The sequence below is a fragment of the Melampsora larici-populina genome (assembly GCF_000204055.1).
Source record: "Melampsora larici-populina 98AG31 unplaced genomic scaffold MELLAscaffold_6, whole genome shotgun sequence".
NCBI classification, from domain to species: Eukaryota; Fungi; Basidiomycota; class Pucciniomycetes; order Pucciniales; family Melampsoraceae; genus Melampsora; species Melampsora laricis-populina.
The window spans coordinates 400,663-415,322 of NW_006768770.1; the positions used below are offsets into that span (position 1 = coordinate 400,663).

At 41.8% G+C, this 14,660-nt stretch overlaps 2 protein-coding genes across 2 annotated transcripts; one reads left to right on the forward strand and one right to left on the reverse strand.

Annotated features, from left to right (window-relative positions):
• Positions 1 to 402: 402 nt before the first annotated feature.
• MELLADRAFT_94394 (uncharacterized protein) lies at positions 403 to 1,671 on the forward strand (the record flags this gene model as incomplete). The annotated part of the gene is made up of 8 exons (XM_007406303.1): positions 403 to 421; positions 591 to 695; positions 776 to 864; positions 939 to 978; positions 1,026 to 1,070; positions 1,136 to 1,162; positions 1,314 to 1,503; positions 1,587 to 1,671. 8 exons carry the CDS (start codon positions 403 to 405, stop codon positions 1,669 to 1,671), a joined length of 600 nt encoding a protein of 199 aa, XP_007406365.1.
• Positions 1,672 to 2,296: 625 nt separating this feature from the next.
• Positions 2,297 to 6,476, reverse strand: MELLADRAFT_115530 (uncharacterized protein; the record flags this gene model as incomplete). Its single annotated transcript, XM_007406619.1, has 5 exons — positions 2,297 to 4,860; positions 4,912 to 5,390; positions 5,461 to 5,824; positions 5,899 to 6,201; positions 6,308 to 6,476. 4 exons carry the CDS (start codon positions 6,029 to 6,031, stop codon positions 2,600 to 2,602), a joined length of 3,237 nt encoding a protein of 1,078 aa, XP_007406681.1.
• Between the last annotated feature and the right edge of the window lie 8,184 nt (positions 6,477 to 14,660).

Here is a 14,660-nt window from a genome sequence, read left to right on the forward strand (position 1 = left end):
AGGGCTAGATGGTAATATTGGAGTGAGATTGGTTGGTGCAAAATCATTTGATTGTTTTTCCGCTGGTCTGCGTATGAAATCTGAAAACTCTTGAATAACTGGAATTGAATGTTGACTTTGGCATGGGCCTTCATAATTTTGGCTGAGGGGGGCATTGAGTCAATATAATAAAATGAACATTGAAGTTGACAAGAAGAAAGATTCATAGCGATAAGAACACCAAGTTTTGAGATTTGGCCCCGGTGTCAAATTTCAATATTCGGGGCACAACCCCGTTCTACATTTCCTTATTTGCAGCGATGAAGCATCTCCAAGCACATAAATATCGATATTCCAGATTGACGATACGAACTTCTTCAATAAGATAAGATCGATCGCGTTCCGAGAATCAGAAATCAAGAGATGTCGAATCGTAAACTTGGTAAACCACTTTCCAACTTCAAATACTTCATCCTCCTTTAAACTACATTTTTAAATAATCAAAAGTCTGTCATTCATATCTTTTTTCGCAACAATTCATCAGATTCGGAAACTAATAAACTATTTTTTTGATTTGTTTTTCTGTTCATTTTGATTCTTGTTTAATAAAGTATTTGTGACTGGTAATAAGAATAAATTAAGAGAAGTCCAAAAAATCTTAAGTGATGAAAATCTAACTAGTTCTAAAATCGAAGTCACTTCCATGGATTTAGATGGTATATTTACAAATCATCAGTCATTAACTCATCATTCAAAGGGTTACCTGCCTAAGATCGTTTCTTTGTTTCTTTCGTAGTTCCTGAAGTGCAAGGTTCAACCCAAGATGTAGCAAGAGAAAAAGTCAAAGCAGCAGCTTTAGCCGTCAATGGACCATGTATGACCGAGGTTAGTCATCCTCTATGTGATTCTCTATCACTCATGAAGCTTGTTTTTTCGCTAACTTGAGTTCCATCGGAAAGGATACAGCACTTTGTTTTAAAGCAATGGGAGGTTTACCAGGTTTGTATTTTCATTTTTTTGAACCTTTAGGTGTGATATTGATAAAGAGTTACGAAATTTTGATGGATCTCTTTTAGGGCCTTACATCAAATGTCAGTAGATTCATCATTCTTGAAAAATATCACCTTCTGATGGTAGATCACTTCTTGACTATCAGGGTTCCTCAAATCATTGGGATTGGAAGGTGAATAATCTTTGGCTTCCTTTTCAATCATTCATGAGTCTATTGAGATTTTGTTTACGACCTGAAAGCCTGATTGTTTATTCAAACTTTCTGACCCCGATATGAATATGATCAATACAATCACAAATCAAATCAAAACTTACATTCGTAGGGTTAAACAAAATGCTCTCAGGATTCGAAAATAAAGAAGCCACAGCAATTTGTACATTTGCATATTGTGAAGGACCAGGAAAAGAAGTGATCTTATTTGAAGGTATAACAGAAGGTCAAATTGTTTTACCTAGAGGTCCGACTGATTTCGGATGGGATCCGATCTTTGAAGTCAAAGGCACAGGTCTAACGTTAGATATCTCTTCATCATTCTTTCATATCGTTTATTAACTAATTCTAATCAACCTTCATTCTTCAATTATGTAAAATCTAGTTATGCAGAGATGGGGGGAGATCAGAAGAATACTCTGTCTCATCGCTCTAAAGCTTTACAAAAGCTCTCTCAACATTTCGCATGATTAATTACATTTTGATCATCACCAATCTTGAAAACTCCACTCAAAATCAAGAGCTAAGTGCAAGGCTTTTGATCCCTCAGATACCATTTGATATCTGTATTGGAGATTTAGTGATGAACAGATTCAGTTTCTGGTGATAAATCTCACCAAATATTCTGTAACAGTACATTATGCAATGTGAACTGTAATGATGGATTGCAATTTCTCTGATCTTGAAAAACAATTTCAGCAAACATGCTTTGTAGGTGAGATTATCAAAAGGCAAATGAGCAAAAAACCATGCTGTTGAATCCCAATGACATCAGAACATTCCACCTTCAATGAACCCCAATGATCTATTGCTTTTTTACCTCTATCCTTGAAAATGATTATGGTGTGGTGTTGATGATCAAAGGAGAAAGAAATAGACAATGATGGATGGGAGGCAGATAGAAATAGAGGCTTGAGATGCAGCTAAAGGCCATCTCTCAATCTTGTCAATCAGATACTGACATTAGAAATTTGAACTGGACACCAATCAGATGTTGATTGTATGGTCAAGTTTGGACTGAGAGACAATGTGGCCACATGTAACTTTGTTGTTGTGAATCTTGGCCACATGGTATCTTGTGGCAGTGTCCAAACGGGCCCTTGTCCAAAAAGGACAATCAAATGGCGGTTTCTGATCATCAAAACATCTTACAATTCTTTTTGAAAACAAAACAAAACAAAAAACTACTTCTTCACACAAAGTGAAACAATTTTTTATCAACATAAAAAGATTCAATTTAAAATTCAAACACATAGTTGCACAGAAAAAAATCAATAATTCAATCAATCACACAAAAAGAAAAAACTCTGCTCAAGATCTAACTTATAAAGTACTTCATCTACATTCTCCTTATCAAGCAAACCACTCCACACAAAAACTCCAAAATGTATTTACTCATCAACGTTGCCTAACTGTAGACAGAATAGGTACAAAAGTCCTGAGTGGTGCCATTTGTTCATCTTCACGATACTTGGCCAGGATCCTAGCTCGTGTACCAGGCTTTTGTATTGTTCGATCCACAGCTGGATACCCAGGTAAATCATCCTGAAACGGTTCCAGTTGTTCTAATGGTTGCTGCTTGAGTGCTGGTGGCGAAGGTCGTTTTAAAACATGTGTTTTGCTCACTTTTGATCTCGCATTTCGTGATTCCCTTTGAAGTTCAGGTGCCGCGGTTGATGGGATTTCAGATCTTAAGCGATGGACGCGGTCATTCATAATGATAGATGATTGCTTGAGAGCTACCGGTGAGCTCTGCCTTGAGTCATTGTTTACGTTTGATTTTAAGTTCTGCAACGCCAACCCAGGTTCAATAATCAATGGAGTATCAAGCCTGGGTCGAATCGAACGTTCTGTTCTGAGACTGTCATGCTTTGCCATCAGATCAGGTGCTATCACAGCGGGTGATCCTTGAGTCGTGTTGGTCCATGTATCCGTCGTGTCCAGTTCATCATGATCAGATGGGAGCGAACGCTTTTGTCCCGTTCCTGAGATTGAATTCTCGGAGATGACCAACACTTGTGTGTTTGTTGAGACATTCTGGGCGTTTCCAGGGGTTGTGACGGCTTGTGGTGCAGATGAAGTCGAAGGCGCCTTGGATTGTTGTGAGCCAGTGTTGATAAGCTGGTTTATGGGGAATCCGGTCCGCAATGCACGGGCGAGTGAGCTAGCAGGTAAAGGGGACGTCGGTTTTGTTCTAGTGTCCGGTCGATATGAAGAGTCAACACTAGTCACTGCAATACCTAGAGATGGACGCTGAGCCGGATTTGTGATTTTTGGTGCCCCACCCATTCCATTTGGGTTGGCCATGGTAGGCCGTAGAGCCCACAGGCCATCTACAGCGCCAGTTATGGGATATGCCAATACTTTGATATGATGGATAATCAGATCCTTATTGGTTACATTTAGCTTGGTAAAAGTATTGAATAAAACTGGCAAAGGCTGAGGGCCACGATTGAACATTGCTTGTAGCATCTTTGCCATTTTGGGGTCTAATGTAGAGGCCAGTGGTGTGGTGGATCTCGGATCAGATGTCTGCGTGCTTGTATTCGAGCTCTGTTTAGTAACCGGGAGCGGTTTCAAATGCCTCAACGTTGGAGAAATGTGACTGTGCAGACCAGGAGTAGGTGGCAGGAGAGAAGGATCGCGAGAAGTTGAAGGTACCGGAACAGTTACAGGATCGTGTGAAACGTTGGGCAATGGGGTGGCTGACTGTGATGGTGTAGCCACCCCGGGAGGCGGAATATCCTTCTGAATGGGTGTGGGCTGTACACTATCTGCTGACTGACGAAAAGGTTCAAGGATGTTGTGGATAGCGTCCCCAAAGCCATAATCTTTAAGAAGGCTAACCATTTTATTTCGTTCTGAAAACGTAGCGCGACTGTATACAGATGCAAACTTGGTCTTCTGTTCCTCAGTGAACGTATGTCGGTTGGTTGGCGGGGGTAATAAAGTGATCGCCGGGTCGACTAACAAAGGTGTGGTGGACTCCTTGAGTGAAGACGTGTGGCGCTTTGCGGAAGCAGGTGGAGGTGGAGGATTTCTAGTACCAGTAGTTGAAGATGATGCCAAGGATGACCGGGTTTCCGTTGGAAATGGGAGATCGGGAAGCATAGTTGCCAATGGCTCTAGTGTCTGTCTAGTTTTGATCTCAGCCGTACGGGATGATGAAGCCAAAGCTGGGGCGTTGATAGTGGGAGATAGAGCAGGCGTGCAATTCTGTTGAGAATACCCGGTATCAAGTGCCGGTGGGGAAGGCGCAACGCACGTTGTGATGGTGGGCGTCTGCTGTCCAGAAGACTTAGTACTATCAACTTTCTTGTAAACACTGTCAATCCGCTGTGACCTCTCGGCTTCTCCTGGTGTGGGCCGTCCAAGAGAATCAGGGGTTGGACCAGTGGTTGGATGAGATCGTTTCACGGTTGACGGTGGAAGTGGCAGGACCGTAAGGACAGGAGGAGGATGCTGTGGCGGGAAGTGCGGCGAAGAAAATACCGGGATATAATTGGGAAAGCTGGCAACAGTTGGAGCTGGTATCGTGAGATGTTTGAATGACAAACGGTGCGTTGAGGATGAGGGATCAGGTATGTAAGGTGATACAAGAGAAATGCCAAACGGTGCGGGGATTAAACACCAATTCAGGTGCTCCGTCAATGCATCATCTATTAAACGAACAGCGGCGATCCAGTCTTCGACTTCAACTGACGACGCACCACAAGGTCTCACGACGTCGCCACATGAAGGTACAGAGGGTTGTGCAAGAGATAGAGTAGGTTTTTCTTTGGATGATTGGGCGGCAGATGGAGGACCGGTTTGTATTCGAGAGGAAGAGTCAGGCAGGGTAGACTGTCTCTTATCGACAGAGGGAGTTGTAGTCGAGGTGTCGTTGGGTGTTGTCCTGCCTACATTTGTCGGTTGCTTGCTTACTTTGGGAGATGTAACAGGTGCTTGCTGTGAAAGTGATTTGGCACTGATCATGGCAACCGAGGTCGTGCCTCTGACTTGTACAATGTTCGCGTCCGCTTGGCATGTTGTTTGCAATCCTTTGGAAGAGATCAAAGCAGTCGATGGAAGGGGGTCTGGATCATCAGCAGAGTCTTGAAGCGCAGGAGGTGAAACTGGCAATGATCGATTTGCAAGAGTGGCTTGTGGGCTCGATGGGCGTGAAACATGTGCGGGTTGCTCAGCCGCTCTTGAATGTGGAGAAAAACACGTCAGGTATTGCGCACCGCTGAGATAATAGTGAAGGTATTGCGAAGTACCTATTTGTGGTTGTTGATTGAGACACCGATGAATTTCGACTCTTCACAGATGCGGTCTGTCCCACCAACTGCCTGAGAGCTTTACACTTCCAAATACTATCGATTCCAGCGATAACAGGGCCCGTATCATCAAGAAGCAAGGTTCTCCAGCTCTCAAAAACATTTGCAAGTCGCTCTATAGCATCAGGACGTGTACTTGGTTTGATGATTTTCAGAATGGCCAGGCAAGCCTTGATGCCAGTGATTGGTAAGGGAGGACATCCTGACGGTGAATTCGCACAAATCCGACGGTACTTCTCGAGTAGGCCAATTTGTATTTGCTTATTCCGGGATTTGAGAGTGCTTCGAAGATGACCAAGGATCTCTGAGATACACACGGCATGATTAGTTTTGATCAGGTTCTGGATGGTGAGATAGGTGAGGGATGTTTTTACATACGGTCTTCTCTTTCAGCATCGAGGGTTGGAAATCCATAAGCTCGACCACTTTGACAAGCATAGGCTTCAGCAGCAACGAGTTGAGACGTGATTTGTGAAAGAGGTGTCCGATCGTTGATGGTGGTTGATGACATCGAGAGAATGAAACTGCTGAGGGTTAAAGAAAAATGTAGTTAAAGCCCTGAACCAATTTGCCTGTTTCAATACAGTCGGACGCGGTCCCGAGCCTCTCAAGATGATGTTGATTTGTTTAGATCTGATTGGATTGATCGACTAAACCGTGGGGAATTGAATAAGATAATGACTGTTGATAATGAGATGGAGAAGTAAAGAATCAAAACACGAGTGATAGTAATATTTCATCAGTCACTTCAGCTTCAATCCATTTACAGAAAGTATTGGTGATTTACCCACTAACAATGAACAAAGGTGAAGCCACTAAAGATTGAAGCTCAGGGAAATTAATCAAAGAGAACCTTTTGTGTAGAATCTAAGTGTCATCTAGTTCAGTTTGATATCTTATTGTATGTGCTTTGAGTTGAGAGTAACTTATTTCAACTGATTGAGAGAAAGTGTTTGTAGAATAAAGGGCTTAAGAAAGGTGGAGTTTAAGGAAATAAAAATGGTCAAAGGACTCTGAGTGATGATAAACTAAATATGGAAGTTCAATTGAAAAAAAAAGATAAAGTTTCCATTTCAAGTCATTCAGATTAATTAAATACAGTTACTGAATTGAATGTAAATTATACACATGTAAGCTGTATTTCAGTGTGGAATTGTCATCAACATTAACCTAACCCTGAACCACTTTTTCAGCAAACCTGTATTGTTAATCTCCATTGTAAATCCCCAATCTGGCTGATCTGTAATGAATTTGCATACAAGATTTGCTGTCCTGTGAAGCCAAAATGGAACAAAGTTGTTCTATCTTGGTTTGTTCCCTAAATTCATTGTACCTCTTTCTTGCTATCATGTCCAACCTGGAAAACACAATCTACCGCAAACGTTACACGTCAACAATTGACTAAGCCATAAAACATCAACCCAGATATGCAAATACTCAGAGCATCCACAGTGGTGGGCTCCAAATTGGGGCTCCAAATCAAGCAAATTCAAATTTGGTGGGGCCCCAAATCAATCCGGATGCAGTCGTTTGGACTTCAAAAGTGTAGATTCTATGTGTTTACACACACTTTGAGATTGGTGCGCGTGGGCTTACATGTGTGAGGTATGGGATTGAGCAAGTGCGGAAATGTGGAGCCCGGCTTTTTGTTGCCAAATTTGAAGCCGGCTACAAAAAAATTTGGCGATGGGGACTGCCATTGCACCAAAAAATCGGGGCTCAGTCACCAAATTTGGCGATAGCCCCAATTTGGAGCCCACCACTGTGGATGCTCTCATAACCTCATACCAGCCCATCCCTGTACTGTGGGTAATTGCGGCTGTGGAGGGGACTTTTTCCATACCATTCACCCTTTCCTTGTGGCAGTCTCTCAACAACAAGTGCACACAGACTGCCTTGAGGCACAAAGGCGACTCATGTGCGCTTGTTGACAAGGAAACACCACACAGACATGGTATTTACTGCATTCTCTTGTCAACCAAGCCTTATAGCATCCACAGCTGTGCCATGAATTTGTATTGCACGGAGGTTTGCACAGATCATTTAGGGAAGTGTTTGAAATATGAAATTTGAACAATGTACAGCTGTGTTTCCCTACAGTACGGCTGGTTGCATAAATGGGGAGGTGTGTTATGGGTTAGTTGATCATCAAGGGATATGATTTGCACAGAGTCCGGTCATACAAGTGGGAGTTTATGGGAGAAGCAAGATACATATGAATTTAGGGAGCAAGCAGGAGCAAGCCCAAATAGAATGGATTTTGTCTATTTTGCCTTGCACGGAGGCAATTTCCTTGCGTGAAAATTTAGGGCATTGGCTGTGGATGATTTTGCCCTAAATTGCTGTACAACAGAGTTCACACCACATGGCTGTGGATGCATATAAGACACAGCTGGGGATAACTTAAGTAATTAGTATGTGACTACACACACAAGCAGCTGAATAAGTACTTTGGTGAATCCTCAACATAATAAAAGATGGAGGTGCTATTAATAGTATACAACAGGGCCAGCCTCATGCCACAACCCACTGTCAGTCTATGGCTGAGGCCTCCCTTCACCAGCTGCGCACAAAACCAAGAACCTAATTACATACACAATGTGGTGTGTTACATATGTAGTTCTGTATGTAATATATGTGATGCATGTTTTACATGTGTATGCATGTATGTAGCTTACCATGTGTGTGGTTGTACATGTGCTTTGCTATATGTGTGCATATGAATATAGGGTATATAGGGTATATAGTCTATGTGATGGAGTGGTGTATGTAATGTATGTAATGTATGTTGTGTGTGTAATGTATGTTGTGTATGTGGAGTAGAGTTGTGTTTGTAGCATACAATTACTGACATAGTATATCTTTTACATGTGTATTATGTATGTAATGTGTGGCATAGGGTACCAGGACCCTGGAATGCCCAAACTCAGGTTGTGAGCACCCTGACATATGTCATTTCACAATTTGTGTGCCTAGGTGCCACTTGGCACACCGGGTGTGTTTTTTTAGAAAAAAATTACATAAAATTATGGTACTCAAAGTTGCATAGTTACATGTATATAGTTTTTGTATATAGTTTTTAATTTTTTGTGGTGGGGAAAAAAAAGTATACAGTCAATCTAAAATACTTTGTCCGGTCGAGTTTTGTAAAATAAAAATCACAGCCAATACAGGCTAAGTTATAAGCATAGCCTTCAATCGAGATTCACCTATCTCAATTGAATTTGGGCTGTTTACCACAGCTCACCACTTCTTCCATACCCTCGATCCCACCCAGATTATACCCTCGATCCCACCACAACATACCAACGACAATTCCAAGTCCACCATGGGCCACCGAGCCACCAAAAAAGAAGTTCTCTTAGAAGCTGAGAAGAAGAGACGTAATGAATTGTAAGTTCCCAAAACCAGTGATCTTGTTTCTTTTCGATAACGTTTCACTCACCAATTGTTTTTCAGCGCGATACGACAAGCAAGACAAGCTGGACCGGAGGGGCTTAGCCCTGAGCGTGACAGAGAAGGTACCCCTGTCCTCTTTCATAAGTAAGTTCATCTCTTGTTTCCTTTCATCAAACTCAAGTTGTTCGATTGCTGATGACCTCTGCTTTGTAATTGCAGAGACGGCCACCATTATGAAAACGTTATGTGCGGCCCCCGTCAATATCGAGACTCAGAGCCGGTTCACTTGGATCCGCGCCGTGATCCAGGCTTCCGCAACTTCCCGTGTCAACTTCGTGCTCCAGGTCAGTTTTTTCCTCTCTTTCATTCCTCTTTGCTTCTTCCTTTTTCTTTACTCGTTTCGTTCAAATCAATCACTTTCCTCGCTGATCTTATTTTTTATTAATTTCTTCGAATCGTTTGCTTCCAGCCCCACAACCTGCTCAAGATCCACAAGTCAGTCAGGCTCACCGGGACCCGATGTTCAACGCCCAAGTCATCCAAGTTGAACCTCAAGCTGCAATTAATCCACATCATGGTAAGTTTTGGATATCTCATCCAAAACTCAACTTAGAAATTCAACTGACGTGATTATGACTTGGTCAGGACCACACCTTGAGATTGACCTAACTCGATCGACACCACCACCGGCCCAAGTCCCTGCAGCAGCTCGTCAACCTCAAGAACTTGCAATTGTGGCTAAACCAAGCCACGTGAAGTTGTGGTTCCAGGTGTACGCTCCAATTACGAAGACCAAGGCGGATAAACAATCTGGAGCCGCCCAGAAGTACATCGATTTATCGCCAAAAGAACCTTTCAATACCCTCATCCAGATCCACGGTGCCGAACTCGTGGATATCCAAGCAAAGGTCTTTGATGCCTGTGATACCTACAAGACTGTATGCGGATCGATCCTCAAGATAGCCAACGAAGAAGGTAAGATGGTCTTCAAGGGCTACGTTGCTGGCCGTGGAGATTTCCTCAAGTCGGCCTTGAAGCCTATCACCTCGGAGGCAATCCTTGATCATTTCAAGGCAACCATGTTGGAGAATAAAGGTAAAGAAGTTGGGTTTCGACTGATCATGGACAACCCAAAGTGTCAGCTTACGTCTCAAACTGGGTGAGATTGAAGACTAAGTTGAATGATGTATGACTCACAAAATGTATACTTCAACGCTTATATGCTGTGTTGATCGTTTATTTTTCGGTTCTTCGCGAGAGAGTGTTCAATTGTAGTTGGGACAATTGATTTTAAAGGTACGGTGTTGAGCACCGGTCTACCTTGATACTAATCTTAATGATATTCTTGTTAAGATTGTCTTCCAAAGTGAGATACAAAGATTCGTATAACTGGCTTTAGGTTACACTTGAGTGTATGTTGATAAGGTGACTTATCAAATAGAGTAAAAAGATGAAGAAATTAGTCAACTAGACAACACTAGACGATCTTTAAATCCTTCGGGGGTTTTAAACGAAACTTTCAAAAAAGATACGGTAAGAAAGAAATTTCACACTACAAACGATGAAAGTATTTTCAAAGAGTATAAGTGCAAAAGAGGATTTGGTTCAGATACTAGTTAAAAGGGAAAAGGCTGGTTTTGATAGAGGATATCAAAAGAAGGATTTTTTTGAGTAATAACTAGTGAATTCTAAGCTGGTTAAAAAGGTTTGGGATAAACAGATATTGGGTTTTGTATAAGTGATAACGGGTGATTCTAAAACTCTTCCTTTGTTGGTTCGAGCATTCCCTTATATATCTGGGGTTTTGCCTCGGTCAGGGTTTCTAGTAGTTGAACCTGAATTAGTCCTACTTGGTTGGTCTTGGTCGAAATGGATAAATGGTTCCTGTCGTCTTGGAATCGATCAGGGTCCTTGGTTCTTTTACAGACCCTGGTCAAATTGGAGATAATGAAATTTAACCATCCAGTTATTTACTCGATACCTGGATGGTAGTATTTTTTATATTCTTAGAAGTTTTACACTCTTGAAACTAGAGTGATAGAGGTGTAATTGATTATTAGTTTTTTATGTTATTAAGTATGTGTTTTTCTGTTAACACGTAAGAATATTTGCGCTGCGAATATTTCTACGGTTGACACAAAGACTGTAAACCGTCTCAAATCAAAGGTACGTTGGATTTCTAATCTTTGACTTTGTTTATGGTTTTGAAAGCTGATTCATTTGTCTTTCTGGGCTGATCAGGAGGATACCTTTGATTGAGTCATCCGAGACAATCATCCGGACACCTTGGCTCCTGCCTGAAATGACAAGTTGGACATGTTAGTAAGTCTATCTCTCGTCTCTGTTCCAGCCAACATTGTACTCATTACCTCTTTTTTTCACAGGGAATCAACGTTAATCCAAGCTTTCAGGAAATCCGAGTGAAGCTCATGAGAGACTTTGGGTGTGTCTCAATCGGAGGCCGTGAGTGCATGGGGATGATTAATCCGGAAAATAGCAATGAGGTGGTGCACTTGTCCCATGCAATGATGGACACTTGGGCAAACGACATTGTAAGTGATTCTATTTTTAATCATTTCTTCATTTTGTTTATTGATGATCCTTTCTCTTTCTCAAAACAGTTCAAAAAAACCCGGAGTTACAGTCATGAAGCCTCCAACCCGCCGACCTGGATTCCAATTCCTACCTATTTCCAACCAACCTCGCCAGCCTCCGAAATACACTGCCGATAGTGTTGCATCGACCTCACAAATCCCTCAACACTATTCCAAGTTGCCACCACCATATCCTCTTCCGGACTTTGAAGATTATCTCCGGTTTGCCAAGGTTGGAACCGAGGATCATGTGACCCAAGAGCTTCTTGATCAACACAACATCGTTGAATTCGAGTCCTTCTTCTCTCCTGCGTTGGATATCCCAACCCTTGAGAGGTTGGGATTCCCTTATGGAGCGGCGGTGTGTTTACACGACAAAGCCCCACTGTATCGAACTGAGCTGAAGAAGCGTAAGAATCCAACAATTTGGAGTTGAATGGTTTAAATTAAAAGAAAGAGAAGACAAATCACGTGTACCTTTATTGTAGCAGAAGCTTTCCTTATACATGTAGCTACTCATTATATCCACCTTAACCCCCAAGAAAATCAATGTGATCGCTTGTGCTGCAATGTAAATTTTTATGCGTTAACTCTCCTAGCCATTGAACCAACTCCAACACCTGAGAGATCTGAGTCACCAGTGTGATTACCACAGGTCTATTGCAAGGGAAAATAACAACAATTGATCTTTATCACAACCGAACATGTCTAGAGTCTAGAGTCTGCTGAAGTCTTGATTTTGAGCAAGACTTTCTCCAGATTTTAGGATGTGTAGATTTTTACAAGTCTGACACGTACTCTCTAATGAATACGAAGCATGTTCAAGCTCATTAAATCACTAGACTTAAGCTCACTTCACAAAAAGAACACAGAATTGGGTATGATAGCCCTTTTGCATTTCTTGAGGATAATGTAGAGAGAAATGTACACGATTTATGTTTGTTTTGGGATGTAGGATTGGTGATGGTGATGAATGCACATGACATGTTAACCTTCTTCATACCCACAAGTCTTATAAAGACTCATAATCAATGAACTGGTCGAAACCTCACTCATTACTACTAGCATACAATCAAGCCTATCAGCTGCATCATTCAGCATGCGGTTCCTCCTGAGCCTATCTTTGAAAACATCGAAGATTCTCTCGATTGGGTTCCAATCCGGCAAGTACGGTGATAAGTAGCGAACAACAATACCCATCTCATTACACATTTGTTCGATCTCGCCACCATGGTGAATGGTACAATTGTCCAACACCAATACTGAATTTCGCGCGGGGTAACGATTCATTACGGGAAGCTGCATCAATAGGAATGTCTGATTGAATCAGTACATTTGAAGTATTAAGAATGAGAAACAGGTGAGATGCTTACCAAAAGATGCTTCATAAAAGCTTTGAAATCTGTTCGCAGGTAGGCATCCATCTTGGAATGTACTGCAAGCAACCCCATTTCACAGATGGCTGCGAGCATACTGTAATGTGGTCCATTTCGTTTTCGTTTCAACTTCACAGGTCGTTTGCCTCGCTTCGATCTCACTTTGTCTCGCATCACATCCTGTGTTCTGAGACCTGTCTCATCTTGTAGATGCAAAGGAGAACAATCAAGTCAGTTACTGTTGATAATGTTTATGACAAAAAAAGAAAGAAGCTCACCCATGAAGACAAGACACTTGGAAGGGATATTGGCAATTCTCATGGAATAAGCTGCTTGAAGGTCAGGGGATTGCTTTGGATCCACTTTGGCAGCTTTATGAACAGTAAGAAAGAGACGGTCTTTTAAATCGTTCGCTATTGTTTGTCGACAAGCAATGATATTGGTGTGATCATACATTGCCTCCTGGATCTCGTCTAGAAAAAGTGTTGGGTCATCGTCGATAAGCTCAAGCATGAACTCGCAATCCTCTCTAGAATATACAGTTGGGCGTCCTTGTTTCGCGTACGTGGCCGGATCTCTGATGACAGAATGAGTGTGTTCGTAAAGAAGTTTCCATCGTGAAAATGATTTTCTTGAGATGTCGAGGAGAAGATCGTGGTTGATTGATGGGATTGATTGTCCTAGAAGCCACTTGTTGAGTGCGATGACTTTAATTTGTGGGGTGTATTTGATGAATGGCATGGCGTGAATGCAAGAGAAATGGATTGATCAACAATGAGAATTGAATGAATAAGAAAAATTGATGAAGTTCGGTGGGATTGAGGGTATGGAAGAAGTGGTGAGCTGTGGTAAACAGCCCAAATTCAATCGAGATAGGTGAATCTCAATTGAAGGCTCAATATAAGCATATTTTGGCCTGTATTGACCAAAATATTTTTTTAAAAAAACTCGACCGGACAAGGTATTTTAGATTGACTGTATTTGGTTCCCAAAAGTATGTAGCTTTGAGTCCCTGTTGCATACTTTCTTATCTACTTCTTCATGCCTCATGTTGGCAAACAGCAGCAAATCTATCTTGAGCTTGCCCAAGCAAGTGCCCATGTGTTGTCTGGGCTCTTATCTGCCGCAAATCCTCCCTCTTATCTTGGCTTATACGCCAGTATTCACATTGAATTGTTAAGCATCACAACTCTGATGCTGATGGGCAACTCCAACAAAGCCTTCATCATTGCGGCTATCACTGTTGGTGGTGCTTTCAGCAAGTTCGTCCAAACCGGCTGGAAACTTGAAGCTTTCATCCAGTCTCAGCAAGCAATTCATCACCATAATTTTAACTTAGCTTTGGCTATTGGTCAAGCGCTTGATTTACTTACTCACCTGCAATATGTTGAACCAAGGATTCACAACCAATTGACTGTGTTCCAAGTACTAAGGTTTTGCAAGGTCTTTAATGGACCCAAACACAATTTTCTTGGCCATGTGTGTTCCATTTGCCTCTACTCTCATGTATTTCAAGTCTAGTTCTGATCTCCTCCAAACATTTCAACCAGGCTCAGATGTCAAGAGAAAACTTTGACCATTTGGCAAATCTAATCTGAGATGATCTAATTTTCCATAGCAACTCCTCTGTACCTCAATCACCTGTTGAGGGGCAGTTACTGGTCACTATTGGAATTCATTGTGATTGTCAAGACCTTCGAGCATCAAGTTATTGACACGTCTAGTATACTGATTTCTGATAAATGTACTTGACTTATTAGGAAATGGATCT